General features: G+C 45.7%; 1 protein-coding gene across 2 annotated transcripts in view; it reads right to left on the reverse strand.

Annotated features, from left to right (window-relative positions):
• COL20A1 (collagen type XX alpha 1 chain) overlaps positions 1 to 19,054 on the reverse strand; it is a 491,294-nt gene that overhangs the window by 253,682 nt on the left and 218,558 nt on the right. For both annotated transcript variants that reach the window (XM_086932816.1, XM_086932817.1), the window contains exon 15: positions 11,541 to 11,683. In XM_086932816.1, the coding sequence (XP_086788942.1) occupies positions 11,541 to 11,683 (143 nt within the window). The remainder of the gene's footprint in view (positions 1 to 11,540; positions 11,684 to 19,054) is intronic.

Genomic DNA, 19,054 nt, shown 5'->3' on the forward strand with positions numbered 1-19,054 from the left:
TAAGTAAACAAATTCAACACAGTAGAGAATCAATTTGAAAAAGTTCACACCACTTTATTAGAAATAAAGAATTATTAAAACTAACACTAAATGATAACAAAACTAAGGAGAAATATAAAAATACTCCTAGAACTCGCAATGCCTTGTACCCTTGAGACTAAAACTAAAGCTGGACATACATGTGATACTGCCCTAGACATTAATCCCTTATCTATGGACAACTCATAGCTTTTAGTTGTCAATTGTTGAAGGTCTATTGTGTACAATAAAAATACTTTGAGTGATCTCTGGCTCAGTCCATTGATTAGCACTAATTGGCTTCTTAGTTGACTTGCTTATTATGTAATGTCCTTCATCTTCTTGCATTTGCTCCTCCTCGGAAGCATAGCATCTTTACTGTACTTTTGGCTGGATGAATTGCACTCCATGAAAATGAATGTGTTTTCTTGATCTCTTCCTCATATGAGATGCTTGCTCCCTCCAATTCCCGCCCCCTGCACTTCAGGTCTAAAGGTAGACTTTAGGTCTAATCTTTGACTTTAGATGTAAAGTTAGACTTCAGGTCCAAAGTTAGACTTCAGGTCTAAAATTAGACTTTAGGTCTAAACTTAAGACTTCAGGTCTAAAGTTAGACTTTAGATCTAAAATTACCTTTGTAAATTGGGCACTAATGTCCACCAGAAAGTCACAATCAAGACAGAGCTCTTCCTCTTACGCAAGACATTTTAAGTGCTGGAGGAAGGCTCTAAAAATAAGGCACCTCCGGCCTATTCCGCCCATCCAAAGCCTCCTACAAAGCCTGCTGGGACATTTCAAAATGGCATCACCCAGGAGTCCTAGTCATATTCACTATGGGAGCCTCAGCTAAGTCCCTCATTGACATCACTGCCAAGGTCTTTCCCAACAAATCTTCAAAGGGAGCCCCTGCACCTGTGTTGGCTCCAGAGGTCTGATCTCCCTCCTTTGTTTAGTGGGCTGGGCAGGCCCATCCGTGGTACAGTGTGACAGCTGACTGATTGATGTAGATCATTCCGCCCCACCCCAATTCCTCTACAGGAGCTGAGTGAAGCACTGTTAGGCACTCCTTTTGTGTGGGGAGGTCTTTTTTTTCCTGCTGCTGGAGAGAAATGCCAAGAACTTGACACAGCCGGGTGACAAAAGGCCTGGGCGGTGATTATAAGCTGAGCTAAAGAAATATGACAATCCTGAATGACCCATAAGCTGTACAGATATCTTTTTGAAACTTGCAGAATTGATTTTCCCGCACAGGTTACACCCTAATTTGACCTGCTGAAACGGTATAAAAAATCCATCCTATTGGCTAAAACCACTTACTTTTCCCAGAAAATAATGGACTCAGCCTCTAAGGCTAAGGACATTTTTTCTATTGTCGAGGAGCTCACCTCGCCGGACCGTGTCACTGTCCAACCACAATCTACACAAGTTCTCTGTGATTCCCTTAAGTCATATTTCATTGATAAATTTGTCACCATAAAGAATAACATTCCCCTTCCTTCTTCCCCTACCCCTCCATCTTCACCCCCTATGAACCCCTGTCGCTTGGATGTTTTTCCTCCTATCTCCCCGACCGAGTTTATTTCTCTGTTACATACGGTGAGCTCTGGCTCTCCTAATGACTGCTGTCCCCCTCAAATCCTCAAAGAAGTCTTTTTGGCCTGCCCAGATCCCCCGTTGGCACTGCTTAACAACTCTCTTGCTACAGGCACGTTACCGGATTCTTTCAAACAGGCGGTTGTAGTTCCTATATTAAAGAAGCCTGGTGCCGACCCTTCAGTCCTTAGTAATTTTAGGCCGATCTCCCTTCTCCCCTATCTTGGGAAAATCTTGGAGACCTACGTTACTCGCTGTCTCAGGTAAACAGACATAATATCGATTCCAAAATATCGATTGGACAAAATATTGATGAAAAAATATAGACTGGACAAAATATCGACTAGACAAAATATAGACAACAAAAATATCGACTAATATCGACTAGAATAGCAAAAATATCGAATAAAAAATATAGACTAGACATAATATAGACTAGAAAAAATATAGACTACAAAAATATCGAAAATAAGGTAAGTTATTAATATTTAATAATATTTGAGTAATATAAATCTGTAGCGGGTTGTGGGTTTATAGGGGAATAGGGTGGGAAGTAATTTAATTATAATTAATTAATTATGTAAATTCAATCTAATTGTTAATTAAATAATAATTTGAAAATAATTAAAATATAATTGGTAATTAATTTAAAATAAATAATTGATAAATAATTAATATTTTGTAATTTATTTTCTGTAGCGGGTTGTGTGTTTATAGGGGAATTGGGTGGGAAGTAATTTTATTATAATTAATTAATTATGTAAATTTAATCTAATTGTTAATTAAATAATAATTGGTAAATAATTTAAATATAATTGGTAATTAATTTAAAATAAATAATATTTTTTTGGGTAAAGGGGTATTTTTAGGGTTCAGGGTCAGTTTTCAGTTTTTGGGTAAAGGGGTATTTTTAGGGTTCAGGGTCAGTTTTCAGTTCTTGGGTAAAGGGGTATTTTTAGGGTTCAGGGTCAGTTTTCAGTTTTTGGGTAAAGGGGTATTTTTAGGGTTCAGGGTCAGTTTTCAGTTTTTGGGTAAAGGGGTATTTTTAGGGTTCAGGGTCAGTTTTCAGTTTTTGGGTAAAGGAGTATTTTTAGGGTTCAGGGTCAGTTTTCAGTTTTTGGGTAAAGGGGTATTTTTAGGGTTCAGGGTCAGTTTTCAGTTTTTGGGTAAAGGGGTAATTTTAGGGTTCAGGGTCAGTTTTCAGTTTTTGGGGAAAGGGGTATTTTTAGGGTTCAGGGTCAGTTTTGGGTTTTTGGGGTACAGGGATATTTTTAGGGTTCAGGGTCAGTTTTGGGTTTTTGGGGTACAGGCGTACGCTTTCTCTACTGTAGCACCCACTGGAGTGGTTACATTAAATTTAAACCTTTTGCTATGCCACGGTAAATATATTCTTTATGTTTTATTAATAACATGTATTTATATATATATGTATTATTATTATTAATTTTTAAATTTACATTAATTATGTAATTATGTTACATTTATTTAATAATTTTAACAATGCTTATATTAAATATATGTAATATTATAATAGTTTTAACTTATTTTAAAGACATAAAAAAATCGATATTTTGACAGTCTATATTTTTAACACTCGATATTTTAAACTCGATATTTTTGTACTTACCTGTTTGTAGATAGAAAGTCGATATTTTGTCTGTCGATATTTTGGCAACGATATTTTTGCAGGTCGATATTTTGGCAGTCTATATTATTTCAGTGATCCGCTGTCTCAGTGCGTTCATTGAGGGTTCTTCCTTCTTGGATAACCAGCAAGCTGGCTTCAGGCCAGCTCACTCTACCGAAGCTGTTATTGTGGCCGTGATGGACGTGCTGAGGAAAGGCGCCAACAAGAATATCACCCAGGCACTTGTATTGCTGGACTTGTCGGCTGCCTTTGACACGGTCGATCATGCCATCTTGATCGACCGTGTCAATAACGCGGGTATCCAGGGCATGGCTCTAACGTGGATCAGATCTTTTCTACATCAGCGGTCTCAGGCAGTTCACCTGTCCACTTACTCCGCCCCTTATTCCCCCCTTCCCTGTGGAGTCCCACAGGGCTCTGCCCTGTCACCACTTTTTTTTAACCTTTTATATGCAACCTCTTATAGCTTCCCTCCGTCACACCCCGGTTACCATTTTTAATTATGCTGATGATTTACAGTTGATTTTCCCTGTTGATTCCACCCCTTCCTCTTGCGCCAATTTCCAACCCACCATGCTTGCCATCTCTGAGTGGATGCACTATAGCCAACTGAAGCTCAATCCCAACAAAACGGAGTTAGTGCTGATGGGTGGGTTGGCTAACCCTTGGAATTCCAGCTTTTGGCCTTCTTCCCTTGGGTCTCCGCCCAGCCCTGCCAATTCGGTAAAGAGCCTAGGCGTAATCATATGTAGTGACCTATCCATGAGGCCTCAAATGAATGCAGTCACATCATCCTGTTTCTTTCATCTGCGCAGGATTCGCAAAATCTGTAGGTTTCTTACCATCGAGGCACTCATTCTCATCATTATGGCTCTTGTCACCTCCTGTATTGATTACGCTAACACCCTCTATGTTGGGATACCTGCTTACCACCTTCACCGGCTGCAGCTGGTGCAAAACCAGGCAGCAAGACTGATCTTTCATCAGCCTAAACACCACGTCTCGCCCCTGTTGAGGAGACTGCATTGGCTCCCAGTGGCTTATCGCTGCATGTTTAAACTTGGCTGTTCTGTCTTCAAGGCTCTCGCCGATCAAGCTCCTATTTTCATCACGTCTAGCCTTCAGCGTTATGCTCCCTCAAGAGATCTTCGGTCCACTTCCCACAACCTGCTGACTGTCCCAAGGTATAAACGCAAAAAGTATGGTGGCCTGTGCTTTTCTCTCTTGGCCCCCACTCTGTGGAATTCCCTCCCGATTTCCCTCAGACTTTGCCCCAGCTATGTTTGCTTTCGTAAACTGCTCAAAACTCACTTTTTCCAATTAGCCTATGAGTATTTTCGATGCACTGATCCCCCGCAATTTGTCTTGAGCGCCATGAAACCGTCTGGTGACCGTGCGCGGTATAAATGTTTTTAACACAACATAACATAACATATGTCACTGGTCTCTGTAGGCCAAAGGGAAGTGAAGCTGCACTCTAAGGCAGTAGTCCCCATAGGTGCATAATGGAGTGTAACTGCAGACAAGACAGTAAACCACACTGAATTTCCATGAGTGTACACTAACGTTATGAGGCCTACCCCAGGTCAATATCCAATCCTGCAGAAACCCTTCTGTGGCAGGCTACCTGTGCGCACCTACCAGACTGTGAATAAAAGGAGTCTCCCACTCGCAGTCCTCACATATGTGCACATACGTGTGCATATGTGTTCATGTGTAACTAGCTAAGTACCCCTTACCTTGGCTGCGTCTCAGGAGCCTTATCTTAAAAGGTGGACACTGGTGGTAAAAATGCTCAGGCCTCTGTTGTGAGGCTCACCCACAGTAAAATGGTAAAAATACACGTGGTCAAATATGAAAACAATCCAGGCAGACTTGATGGACAGAATCTATCCTTGCACCCACTCAGCAGCATCTGTCCCAATGAATCAACATCATATCTCATGCTGACGACACCATGACGCCCAACACCAGGACCAATTTCTCCATGACCGGCCAAGTGCACGCAGTCTCCGCTTCCTCCTTCCAAACACTCAGGAGGCTCAAGAGGATCTCCAAATGGCTCACAACCAACATATGCTGAATCGTCACACAAGCCCTCATCAACAACAACCTGGTTTACGGCAACACACTCTATGCTAGAATCAACGCTCAATTGGTCAGAATTTCTGCTCATGGAAAACGCAGAGCCAGATTCCACCTTAACTTCGCAACCTGCACTTACATCACCCTGCACCACAAAAGCTCCATTGGCTTCCAATCAACAAACGAGTACTTTTCAAACTCCTTAAGTACACAAACAATGCCTTACACAACATTGGCCCCACGTACCTCAACAACTCTATAAACTTCCACAAACCTCCCAGGCACTTCCGCTCACGTGGACTCTTACTGGCATATGCACCTCACATACTCAGAACCCGTTCCTTCACCTACCTCTTGCCTATAGCTTGGATCAACCTGTCTCTGGACATCAAAGCTTCCTTGTCAGTTCTTGAATTCCACAAGAAACTGAAGACCTGACTCTTCACCTACCCCAACCCTGGGTAAGTCATAGAGCTCCTGCTTCAGCACTAGGATACCTTTCAGTGTAAGTTGTGCACTATACAAATATACATAACGAACAAGTTAATTACCTTCGGTAACGATATATCTGTAAGAAACAGTAGTTAGTATTAGATTCCTTACCTTAGAATATCCCCAGGCGTCAGTCTGGATCCGGAAACTTTTGCGTAGCAGTACCCTTGCGTGTCGGTAGGCGTCATCTGCAGGCGTCCCCTGCAGCTCCGCGTCCGTCGTTGGCGTCGTGCGGCGTGATGACATCGCTGGAGTATATAGACGCCGCCTCCGCGTGCTGACGTCACTTCTTTGCACACAGCTTTTCCGCGCCAGAACACGCAGAGCCATGTGAGAACCAACACTGGTGCCATTTTTGAAACTAGGGCCCTGAAAGGGATGTCCTTAACCCTAGGTATCAGTTCGCAGAACGGGGAGGATGGGTGGGGCGGTAAGGAATCTAATACTAATTACTGTTTCTTACAGATATATCGTTACCGAAGGTAAGTAACTTGTTCATCTGAAAGAAACAGGTTAGTATTAGATTCCTTACCTTAGAATAGATACCCCAGCAATACCAACCCCGGTGGTGGGTCTGCGAACCAATACAATCTTACACCAGAAAGTCCTGGAGGACAGAACGGCCAAAGAAGCCATCCCTCCGGACTTGACTGTCCAGGCAGTAGTGCCTCGCAAAAGTGTGCAGCGAGGCCCACGTAGCCGCCTGGCAAATGTCCTGCAAGGGGACTCCCCGGCCCACGGCAGTAGTAGCCGCCGTGGCCCGAGTGGAAATGGCCCTCAGCCCAACAGGAGGCTCCTTCCAAGCCAAAGAGTAGCACGCTTTGATGCACAGAATGACCCACCGAGAGATGGTCCGTTTATGTACCGCCCGCCCCTTCTTCGCACCCACGTAGCCAACAAACAGTTGGTCATCCACCCGGAACTGGCGTGTGCGATCCATATAAAATGAAAGCGCACGTTTTGGATCCAGACGATGGAGCCGCTCTTCATCCTTTGAAGGATGCGGAGGCGGGAAGAAGGAGGGTAAGGTGATGGACTGCCCGATGTGAAAAGCAGAGACTACTTTTGGCAGGAAAGAAGGTCTAGTTCTCAAAACCACCTTGTCTGGATGAATGGACATGAAAGGAGGTTTGACAGAAAGAGCCTGGAACTCACTCACTCTCCTGGCAGAGGTGATGGCAACCAGGAAGGCCGTCTTTAAAGTCAGGAGACGGAGAGGACAGGAATGAAGTGGCTCAAAGGGGGCACACATCAAGAAAGTCAGAACCAGGTTCAAGTTCCACTGAGGCATCACAAACGGAACAGGTGGATACATGTGTGTGATGCCCTTCAAGAACCTTGTTACAATAGGGGACTTGAACAAAGAAGGTTGATCAGGCAGCCTCAGAAAGGCCGAAAGGGCAGAAAGGTAGCCCTTGATAGTGCCCAGAGCAGAGCCCTGCTGGGCAAGAGAGAGAAGAAAGAGGAGAACCTCGGAAAGAGGGGCAGAAAGAGGGTCCACAGCCTTTGCTGTGCACCATGCCACAAATTTGTTCCACCGGCAGGCGTATACCGACTTTGTGGAGGAACGCCTGGCTGCCAGAATCACATCACAGACTTCAGGAGGCAAGTCAAATGGCCTCAACTGTCGCCGCTCAATCTCCACGCATGGAGGTGGAGGCTGGACAGGTTCGGGTGGAGGACCGTCCCCTGCTGCTGCGACAGAAGGTCCTCCTGAAGGGGCAGGCGGATCGGGGGACCGACTGACATGCTGAGTAGCTCGGGATACCAGTACCTTCGAGCCCAGTCCGGAGCCACAAGGATGACTTGGGCCCGGTCGCGCCTGATCTTCTTCAGCACTCTGGGCAGAAGTGGTATAGGCGGAAAGGCGTATAACAGACCGCAACTCCACTCGCGCCGAAAGGCGTCGCCGTGCGAGTGCCGTCTTGGAAACTCCAACGCGCAGAACTGATGACATTGCGCGTTCTCTTCTGTGGCCAATAGATCTAACCAAGGCACTCCCCATTGCAGAAAGAGGCCTTGCACCACGTCCGAGTTCAGACGCCATTTGTGATCCATCGAGCACCGACGGCTGAGTTCGTCCACCCTGGCGTTCAGAGAGCCTGCCAGGTGTTGAACCACCAGGGTCACATCCTGATGTTCCAGCCACTGCCAGAGGCGCAGAGCCTCCTGGCAAAGGTTCCACGACCCCACCCCGCCCTGTTTGTTGCAGTACCACATGGCGGTGGTGTTGTCCGTGAACACCTGCACTACACTCCCGCTGACAAAGGTGAGGAATGCCTTTAGTGCCAGACGAATCGCCCGTAGCTCCAACAAATTTATATGGAGCCGGGACTCCGCCGGAGACCAGATGCCTCTGATCTCTGCCGAAAAGTTGGCGGATCTCAGCCAGGCGTGGCGACGAATCGCCACCGTCATGGACATCGCTCTGCCCAGTGAGTCGGTCGTATCAAGACCACACCTGCTGGAGTATTTCGCTGCGTCTCGGCCTTCAATCATAGCCTTGCCGAGCTTTGCCCTTACCTCCGGCGGGCATTCCGGCAGCAAGTCCACGACCGTATCCCACAGAGAGTGGGTGTAGCGGCCCAAGAGGCATGCGGTGTTGGAAGACCGCAGTCCCAGACTCAGGGACGAGAAGACCTTTTTTCCATACTGGTCGTACCTCTTAGATTCCCTGTCGGGCGGGGCCGACGGGAATGCGGTCTGGGAAGTCGAGGCCTGGATCACCAGACTCTCAGGGGTGGGATGGGTGGACAGGAACTTGGGGTCATCCGTACACGGACGGTGGCGTCTGGCCACGTTCCTATCAACAGGCGAACCTCAAGCGGGCCTGGACCACGTGCCCAAAAGAACGTCAGACAAGGCCTTGTTGAACGGCAGCAGTGGCTCCTGTGGGCATGACTGCGGTTTGAGGACCTCAGTGAGGATGTTAGTCCTTACGGCCGCGACGGGGAGCTCAAGGTTTAAGGCCTTGGCAGCCCTCATCAACACCACTGAATAAGCTGCCCCCTCCTCCGAAGCCACGGTGGGAGGCGAGACAAAGCCAGGGTTAGGGGATTCATCTAGACCACTGGCGTCACCCAAGTCACCTGCCCAGTCCACATTGTACTGACACTCACGTGTCAGAGGGTCCTCAGACCCCTCCCAATCCTCTCCGTAATCTACCTCCTCATCATATTCGGGATCAACATAGTAGACCGGCTCCTTGGGGTTTACAGGCCCCATCGGCGTCGGACTCGGCGTCGGGCGACGCCCGTCCGGCTCCGTGACCGGAGTCCGGAGCCGGTGCTGGAGAACCGGCGCCGCGCGGGGACGGCGTCGGGGGCAGCCCCGATGGAATCGGCGCCGGAGAGTTCGGCTGGCCGGCTGGCGTCGACCCTGAAGGACCCTGCGGCGCCGGGACCGGAGCCGTCGGCGGCGCCGGGGCCGGAGCACCCGACGGCGTCGAGGCAGGAGCAACCGACCCGCTAGGGCCCTCGGACGGGGTCACAGGGCCCGAAGGCGCCGTAGGCCTCGTCGGAGGAGACAGCTTCCTCATGCCATGAGGAACTCTTCTATCTCCTCGGGCGTCGTGCCTTGCCCAGGGACCGTAGGGTATGGAGCAGGCCGCGCCGGCGGCTCATGCGGAGCCGTGGGGGTGGGGCCACCCGAACCCCGAGCCGCATCGCGTGAGCGTCGGGGGGAGTCGGGGGTACGATGACGACGCCCCGACTTCTTGTGTTTCCTACCTGAGGAACCAGAGGAATGGTGACGACTTCCGGAGCATTCGTGACGGCTCCGCGACCGCTCCCTCGACCGCTCTCTCGACCTCCGGCCGGACCGGGACCTCTCTTGACGCGGGGCCGACACCTGCAGCTCGAGTAGCTTGCGGGACCGCTCCCGCCTAGCTTTACTCGTCAAGGCCCGGCAATCGACACAGGCGTCCACGTCGTGGTTGGGGCCCAGGCACCGGAGGCAGAGTCGGTGATGGTCCGTGACCGACATTGTGCGGTCGCAGTCATCACAGTTCTTAAAACCGGGCATCCTACCGGCACCGTAAGAAGAGTCAAAAAGATCAAAAGATCAAAAAACTTTGGTCAAAGACCGGAGTACTGCTCCCTCGGATCTGCGCTAACTGGCGCGGAAAAAAGAAGAACTGACGTCAGCGCGCGGAGGCGGCGTCTATATACTCCAGCGACGTCATCACGGCGCACGACGCCAACGATGGACGCGGAGCCGCAGGGGACGCCTGCAGACGACGCCTACCGACGCGCAGGAGTACTGCTACGCAAACGTTTCCGGATCCAGACTGACGCCTGGGGATATTCTAAGGTAAGGAATCTAATACTAACCAGTTTCTTTCAGATATAGCTCATAGTGCATAACTTTTTGTGATTTCTAAATAGTGAATCCGTATTATTCACTGATTAAGAATGGGAAAATATCCTGTTTAAACAAGCAGCCCTTTCTCAACTACACACACATGAATGCCCTCAATTCTCCCGGTGAGTTTCACCAAAATATCTTTCTATGGTGGACTCCGCCTGTCCAGTTTATGTCTCTCTCCCTCCATTCTCCATGAGTGCTTCTGAAGACCCACTGTGTGGGTTGCCCTTTACTTCCATCTATGAATATCTTTCTGTTCCACCATATGGATATCTCTCACTTTTTGCAGGTACCCAGGCAGGCACGCAGGCCCCAACAGCCACTCTGGTGGGAGGCACCCCAACCCTCCAAGGGGACCCTATTCAGCCAAAGCCCAACAAATATTTGTAAGATGTAGGATACCCAGGGGCTCCTCATCCCATTTTGCAGGGGGCCACATTATTTTGAGCTGCAGAACTGCAGGTACCCTCTTTGGGTGTCTCATTTCCATCTCTGTGTGTGTCGGGAACTATTCTTAATGGGTGTTTCTCATTCAACTCTCTCTCGACAGGTGTTTTCAATACTATCTGCAGCTGACTCACCCCCTCTATAGTTCCACCACTCTCTCTATCACCTCTAGATATTTCTCTCAGTTTTCTATGAGTGTCTCCCATACATTTGTATGTGTTCTCTCACTCGCTCACCATATGTTTCTTACTGTCACTGATTGGGTCTCAAGGGGTTTCTTTCACTCTGATTTAGGGCTATCACTCGAAACCCTCATGGTTGTCTCTCATTGTCTTCAGTGAGAATATCACACACTGCTTTAAATATTAGTACCACAGTCCCTTCAAATATTTTACTCCTTACTCTCTCTCTTTCGCTTTTGTCTCTCTCGCTTTCTTTGCTTACCCTCTCTTCCACTCTCCCTTCAGTCTTAGCTCTGTCTCTCTATCACTGTCTCGCTTCCTCTCTTTTCTGTACCTCCCTCTCTCTAGTTTTCTCGCTGTCTCTAACACACATACACAAACACACACTTTATTTTACTTTATTGTCTTCTCACATCGCCCTCAAACTCACTACACTCGCTCCTATTCTGCCTTCCTCTCTTGCACATCTAGCCCTCTCTCTTTCTCACTGCCTCATTCTTTCTGACTATACCTCTCTCTACTTCTTTTCCTCTTCCCTCCCCTTCTATCTCTCTTTTTTACTTGCTAGTTACAGGGGTGACTCTTACTTCTTTGCTGGTGGTGTCTCTCAGTCTCAGCCGTGTGTGTTCTAGTTACTTCTCTTTTATGTGGTGTCTCTTATCCCTTCAGCCTCAGCCACCAGCACAATCCTCATTGTAGGTGTCTCTTACCTCTCCGGCAGTGTCGCTCCCCCCAGTCGAGACATAGGTCACACGGTGCACTATTCCATCCCGGTAGGGGCTCTCCCAGTGCACCTGGGCTTTGCTGTGAGTAATATCTGAAAAGTGCAGATTCCTTGGGGGCTCCAAAGTCACTGCAAGGAAGAAGCAGAGACGAGTGAGTTAGTGAATCATAGAAAATGTGCAATCACATCCCCACAGTAGAGTGTACACGTGGGCTGTAGAGAGCTTTCTAATCATCCGAAGGAAAGGAGGGGCATATTAGCAAGGGCCATATCAATGCTTTAGCGGAACTTTTGGCTGCTAAAGCGACAATATTTTTATCTCCCTATTAGCAAGTTGTCGCTAACAGAAGTTAGCAACAGCTTTTAGGCGATAGTGACCGGTTTGGGGCCTTGTTTGCATCTCAGTGATATTTATCGTTAATGACATGCAAAGTGGGCGTACCCAACCTGTTAGCAACTGAAAGCAGTCGCTAACACAGCTGTCGCCTATTTGCAAGGCAGGCATAGCGATAAAATAAATTGCGCTAAGCGCGATTATAGCTATAATCTAACGCCTGCTAAAAACATGACTTGCCTGTTTATCCAATGGGAGGTGGATTTTCAAGTTAAGTCACCATTGGCGTTAATGCGTGAATATCGCTGGATTTCCAGCGATATTCACACATTTCACCATTATCGCTGGATATTTTAGCACAATGGAGAAAAAATGTTGCTAATAGCATGTTTTCTGTGCTAACATATCCAGCAATAGCCAGTGATAATATCGCTATTTCTTGCTAATATGCCCCGGAGTTACTTAGTTATTGAGAACAAGCAGAGAAACATAGAGGAGTGAATAAGTGCCCCATGGAGAGAACACTCAATCCAAGAACCACGGCAGAGTGAGTTCGTGACCTGCACGAAATGTGCAATGAAATAACCATTAAGGCATGAGACAGTTTTCTACAGAAATTATTCAATGCAACTGGGAGTAATTCAGAAGGTTGGTGACCCATTTAGATCATAGAAATCAACAGACAGAAAGGCAGTTGGTAATAGGGCGAGAGAGTGGGTGAATCCCTGCACAGAAATAAATAATTGCCCTATGGAAAAGGTCCAGAAAAGGACTGAGATTGTGTGCACAAAGCACCAATGAGCAGTAAGCGAATGACTGCAAAGGACAGAGTATTAAAACACTAGTGATGGTGTGGGCTAGTAGCTTAAAGAAAGCATCCATGTCAAAGCATACAGATAAGCAAGCTATCTGCAGGGCATGCAGTTAAAGTACCAAAGATCAGTGGCTAACACATTTAGGGAGTGTGTGCAGTCAAAGCACCATAGAGGAATATGCTAAGAATCCACCAGCGGTACACAAGCTAAAGCTCGAGAGAGGAGCCCACTGGGGGTTCAAATCGAAATTCCAATGAGGATTAACCAAACACCATAAAAAAGACGTTATAAATCAATAAAAGCGAAAGCAAGTGTCTTATTGAGAGAATGAAAGAAACCATCAGTGGGCAGTTCCATAGCTATCACTTCAGAGGTGGAAGATGGTCACCTATACGAAAACGACAGAGTCGAACCAAAGAGATCTTTAGAGAAAATATGCATATTAAATCACATGGGGAGGAGAGGCATGTGAGTTTAAGCATCAGCTTCAGCACCTTCTGCAGCATGGTTTTATTTTAGCTGGTTGACAACCCACCTTTAAACTAGCAATAGACACCAGAGTCACCCTGGCTAAAAGTCATGGGCCCTTACTAGCGCAGTAAAAAAAAGACATCACACTGCTTCGGTTCTACTGTTGCTGGACTTACCAGCAGAACATGGAACTATGGACTATCGAGTAATGAGTTATAATTGTCAAAGACATATTCGGAATAACCAGTACGTCCTTCAGACATAGGAGCAAATCATTACCAATGATCCATGGTCAACTAAACAAGATGGGCGACTTCACCTTGGAGAGCAGTGGCATAAACTGTGCAGTTCTGTAGGTCTCTGCTTTTATCCTCATATTATTTATTACCTGTCTGCTCCCATTGGCAAAGGCATCTGGCCACTATGTCAAATGTATGTTGATGACAGGCAAATGTCATTAGATCTCCAGAAATCAATATTTGTTTATTATAGTGATACATTTTTAAAAGAGAACGTGCCAATGCCTAAAGTTTTGCTCAGAAGCCTACAGCAAACACTCTCACAGGTGACGGTGCCGAATTGCAAGGTTGCATAGTTGATTACAACTCATGTCTCTTTTATCCGCCACTATACACTGCCCGCCTCGTATCTCAGTCTTGAAAGGTTGATTTTTATGCCTGTTTTCTCCTTTTGATTTGTGTTTCTTATTTTTCGCTTCCTCCTTCTGTCCTCCTCTTGGGGCCGATTCACAGAACTAACTTAAGACAAAATCCTAAACTTACTACTTTTGGTATTCACAGAAGTTAGGATTTTGTCTTACGTTTTCTAAAGACAAACTTAAGACATACTTAAGACAGACTTAAGACAGACAAACCTAAGACAGACTTAAGACAGACTTAAGACAAAATCCTAACTTAAGTCTGTCTGTCTTAAGTCTGTCTTAAGTTTGTCTTTAGTCAAAATCCTAACTTCTGTGAATACCAAAGGTAGTAAGTTTATCTTGCCTTTCCCAAGAAGCCTTTTGGTAAATTGCACTGACTGGAAAATAGGGCAACTACAATACAGCTTGGGCCAAGGAGAATCAGCCACTTTTTATAAGAAAGCATATAGGAGATTGTTGGGTCAGGTATCTTTGATAAACATATGAAATATAAATATTGAGACAACTGTTCTTCTGGGATTATGATGTTTTTCTGAGTGATAAATTCCCATTCCCTCTGAAGAACATGGAAATTAATTTGAAAACCAGTTGACATTTCAGATGCTGAATGTGTAAGTGAAATATGCTAACTATATTATTACTGCTTTCTATAAGCGAATAATTTAATTTTCAATGTTCCTATTTTGTTTGAATTATGTGCAAATCTGTACACATACATAGTAGCCTGACTGCTGCATTACCTGTAAAACAATAAAACTAAACAAGGCGTGAGCTTATGACCAATAGAGTATCTAAACAAAAGCACCTAGTATGAGTAATGTACCTATGAAGTGTGGAATCACATGATAATAGAAAAGGCAAAGACATGTAAAAGTGTGGAATGAAAGAACCAGAGAGAAGTGGCATAGGGAAGTCTAAGATAGAGTGTGCAATTGAACCATCTAGCAGGAATAAAGATACTGTGAGAAATTGTGTTGTTGGTTGATGGGGGTGTGAGCCCTTCTCAAGCAATAGGCACAATCATTGTCAGGGTGAACCAGAAAAAGTCACTAAATTAACCTGTGCTTAACCCTCTAGTAGCTTGGCACAAAAGCAGCCAGGCTTAGCTTAGAGGCAATGTGTAAAGTATTTATGAAGCTTTAAAAAGTAATAAAGTACAAACACAAGGCAAAATAAATCCCAACAGAGTGAGATTTTATAAAATATTTTACCCCAAAATGGCAAAATCAGTAGAACCAGCCAGAGTTATGAATTTTTAACATTTAACTTGAAAAATGGCATAAAAAATAACAAAGCGCAAACCGTGGATATCTGGTAGCATGAGACTGGGGCAAAGTCAAAAGTTAAGGCTGACCGTAATGGAGCATAGTTCGCCTACACTGAGTGTATTGGGCCTGGTTTTGGCTACCTTCAGACTTGGAAGAATTTCTGAAGAAAAATGTCTGAGATAGTAAAATTTGGCACAGCAAGTCAGCCGGCGATGTCCGAGGAGGTGTTGCGTCGGGGAGCGGCTGAACGAGTTTGTAGTAAAGATTTAGCACTTGGAGTCACTCTGGTAGTCCTAGGTTCAAGCAGAAAGGCAGGTTTCATGCAGCACCGCAGTCCTCTTCGAGCAGCAGGGCAGGTCTTTGAAGTACAGAGCAGGCCACAGACAGTAGGGCAGGCCTCTTTGAATCTTCAAAGGGTTCAGAAGTGAACTGAAAAGTGGGTCTGAGGGTCCTAATTGTATACCTGGGGTCAGCTTTTAAGTGGAAGAAACATCTGGAGTTATGCCCCACAGACAGAACTTTCCCACCTCCTTGCCCTATTCCCAAGAGGTCTGGAGCCACAAAAGGCTGTGTGTTCTTTGTGTGTTGGTTGAGGCAGTGTCTTTGAAGTGCATGCAGGGCTGTGCACAGATCCACTCCCATTCTGCAAACACTCAACCCCTACTGTGCAACTGTCTGGGAGGAATACACAAAGGTTTACTGTCAAATACACCTAATAATTTGTTCGAGGAAACAGGCTGCAGGCACATAATGGCTAGGACACAAACATGCAAACTTTTTAAAAGTGTCGTTTTCAGAATTCTGATTTAAAAATCGACTTTACCATTGTAGAGGGTTTTAAAATACAATTACTTAGACACCCAACATGGCATTTCAACTTGCTCCCAAACAAAAGTTAACATTCTGTAAATTTAATAAGGTAACCCAATGTTAGCCAATAGGAAAGGTAGTCCTCACAGTAGCGAAAAACAAATTTGTGAGTTTTTCGCTATTAGGACATGTTAAACTTAAAAGTGCATGTTCAACTTTTTAAATGCATTGCACCCTGCCCAATGGGCTGTTCAGGACCTAACCTAGAGGTCACTTGTATGTATTAAAAAATTAGTTTTAGGCTTGGCAAAAGGTTTATTTTGCCAGGTCGAATTGGCAGTTTCAAACTGTACACAGACCACAATGGCAGGCCTGAGACATGTTGTAAAGGGTTATTTAAGGGGCTGGCACAATATGTGCTGCAGGCCCAATGGCAGCATTAAATTTACCAAACTTGGGTATATGGTATACCACTAAAGTAACTTAAATATGCCAATCCAATGTAAGTCAATATTACCATGTTTTAGGGAGTGATCACTAGCACGTTAGCAGTGGTAAAGTACCCAGAATCCTAAGACCACCAAGAAACAAATTCAGCAACACAGGACGGGAGAAGGCAACAACTTTGGGGGTAAACCTGCAGAGAGGGGCAAGTTTAACAGTTAACTGCACAGTGAAGTTAGAAAATGGAGGAACGAGTGACCAACTGCTTGATGTACAAGGGTTGTTAGGTCTCAGCCTAGGGTACACTGCACAGCAGTGTTCGCGCAGCCAGAGTCCTTTTCTCTGGGTTTTGAAAATGGACCTAGAAAATGACAGCGCTCGTGCATGTACATTTTCTATGGTCAATTTTCATTGGCCTTTGCGTTTCAAACTGTACACAGACCACAATGGCAGGCCTGGGACATGTTGTAAAGGGTTATTTAAGGTGCTTGCACAATACGTGCTGCAGGTCTGTACGTGCTGCAGGAGCGTAGCTCCGCCCATAGCCTATTGGTGTTTGTTACGTGCACCAAAGGCCATATGTCTTCAATTATCGTGGCCAGACGCGGCCGCAATAATTGAAGACATATGCTTCGCAGTGGCGAGCACGCACGCACCACTTGTGGGCGTTTTTTATTTTTACAATAGGATCGCTTTCGCGATCGCTTGAATTGCCGCTTTTTTTTTGTTATAAAAGGATTGCTTTCGCGATCGCTTGTTCTAATTGTGCCTGGGCCTCCCAGACCCCTTCATAGAAAATGTGAGAGAGGTTACGTCTTGCAAAAATATATTTGCATCTCCCGTTCTATGCCTCTGACTCATTGCTAAATTCCTCAAACTTTACTATGAATAACCAGCTTGCCTGGGCCGCATACTGCTTTCACTCTGTTCTGTGATAACTGCACAAAGCAGTGAGAATAAGCAGCGCTTTGCACTTTTTAACAACCCAGCAACTCCCCAAGCTGACATCATCATGAGGCACCCAGCGCGTCGAAGCCGCATTGACCAACATGCTGTCTATCTAGTGTGCCAACTGTGAAACATATCGTAGCAGGTGAGGTGAGATCTGAAAAGAAGGAAACTTACAATGAAGGCTTGCAAGGGCTCTGAGGGCACAAGGTTGGTGGTGGCAGGGAAGGTTGGATCTGGGGCGTGCCATCCACATCCCCACAGTACCAGCCTTACTACTGCAGTTGCCATTTACGATACCAACCTTGCCAATTACCAACCAGCCTGCAACTCACCAGTATACACAGGGAGCACTTGTGGCTAGGCCCTGGCATCTAGGGTTATTCATTCATTCATTCATTCATTCAGTCTCAGTGTCTAAGAGGTGAGACTTTTTCTCGGGATCTCTCGCATTTCATACAAATGCCTGCCAACCACCATAGTAGCCCTGCCCTTCACTGTCGTACTAATACCCACTATACCTGCCCAGCCCCTACTGCGGCTACCCTACACCATCATCCAACAATAGTTCCCATTATATCATCTCTGCTGCCAACCACAACGAAAAAATAAAAACAAAACAACGGTTCCTCTGCAATCATTCAATACAATACTTCCATCTTGCAAGGGAAATTCATGAATATATTCCCAAAACGAAACCTATTTAAAAGAACATATTGGAACTCACAATCATGTGTTTGAATGCAATTACTGAAGAAAATGATATCTAAGTCATGGAAAGATGCTCCAAAATGTGAACAGTGCACTGAACATGAGTTGCGAAAAGAGTGATTGGAAGTGAAATAGAACAACCCTCAATGAAACAGTTATTGTCTGGGGTATTCGATTTTAGTCTGGGCCAATTTTTCGGGGTTAAACATCGTACACTCTACAATAAGTATTTTAATCCACACCAAAAACTGAGATTAATCTGTTTCACCCCCACTAACATTTTATAAAGGTCTTCGTTGGAACATTGTGTATGAACCGTAAAAAGTGCAGGAAAAAATTGAGGTCACTACATGTAGGTATGTTTCCTGTGACTTGTTTTCATATTGTGTATGTTTGCGTCTGTGGAAAGCGATGTGACAGTGACGTGCTATGAGGCACGCACCATATCGTAGCCAACTACATTAATATATGGTGGTAAATAAAGCGGGCTCGGTGACTTCCGAGTCAAATAATAATTTTGTAACACGCTGTAATCGAACAGTCATGTACCTTATGGTCACACCGTCAAATGCATCTTCAGGAGTTTGCGGACTATGGTTCTGTGAGTGGATTCATTTCTTAAATGTGCGCTGTCCTCACTTCCCATGCTTGTTTGTTTTGCCAAGTTAAGCACCCTTGTTTTTCATGTATGCTGTTTTAAGGAGCATCTTGTTTTTTATAGTTGTCAAGCCTGCGATGTGCAAAATCACAGGTTTTATGACCATCCAAAACATTTCCCATATATAAAAGTCCTTTTGTGAGCCAAGAAAGTATTGTAAACAGGCTTTCACAACCAGGTCCAAATGTAAATTGATAATTGTATAGCGCACTACTCACCCGCAAGGGTCTCAAGGCACTTGTACGAATACCGCTGTGGAACCCATCCTGGCTTTCCCTGTGAGGTGTCCACTCATGGGCACCCCCAAGGTGGAGGCCAGGCCTCCTTAGCGTTGTGGGGGCCGTTGTGGAGATTAAGCAAGCTATTGCCCAGAGTTGCAG

The sequence above is a fragment of the Lissotriton vulgaris genome, chromosome 7 (genome assembly GCF_964263255.1).
Source record: "Lissotriton vulgaris chromosome 7, aLisVul1.2, whole genome shotgun sequence".
NCBI classification, from domain to species: domain Eukaryota; kingdom Metazoa; phylum Chordata; class Amphibia; order Caudata; family Salamandridae; genus Lissotriton; species Lissotriton vulgaris.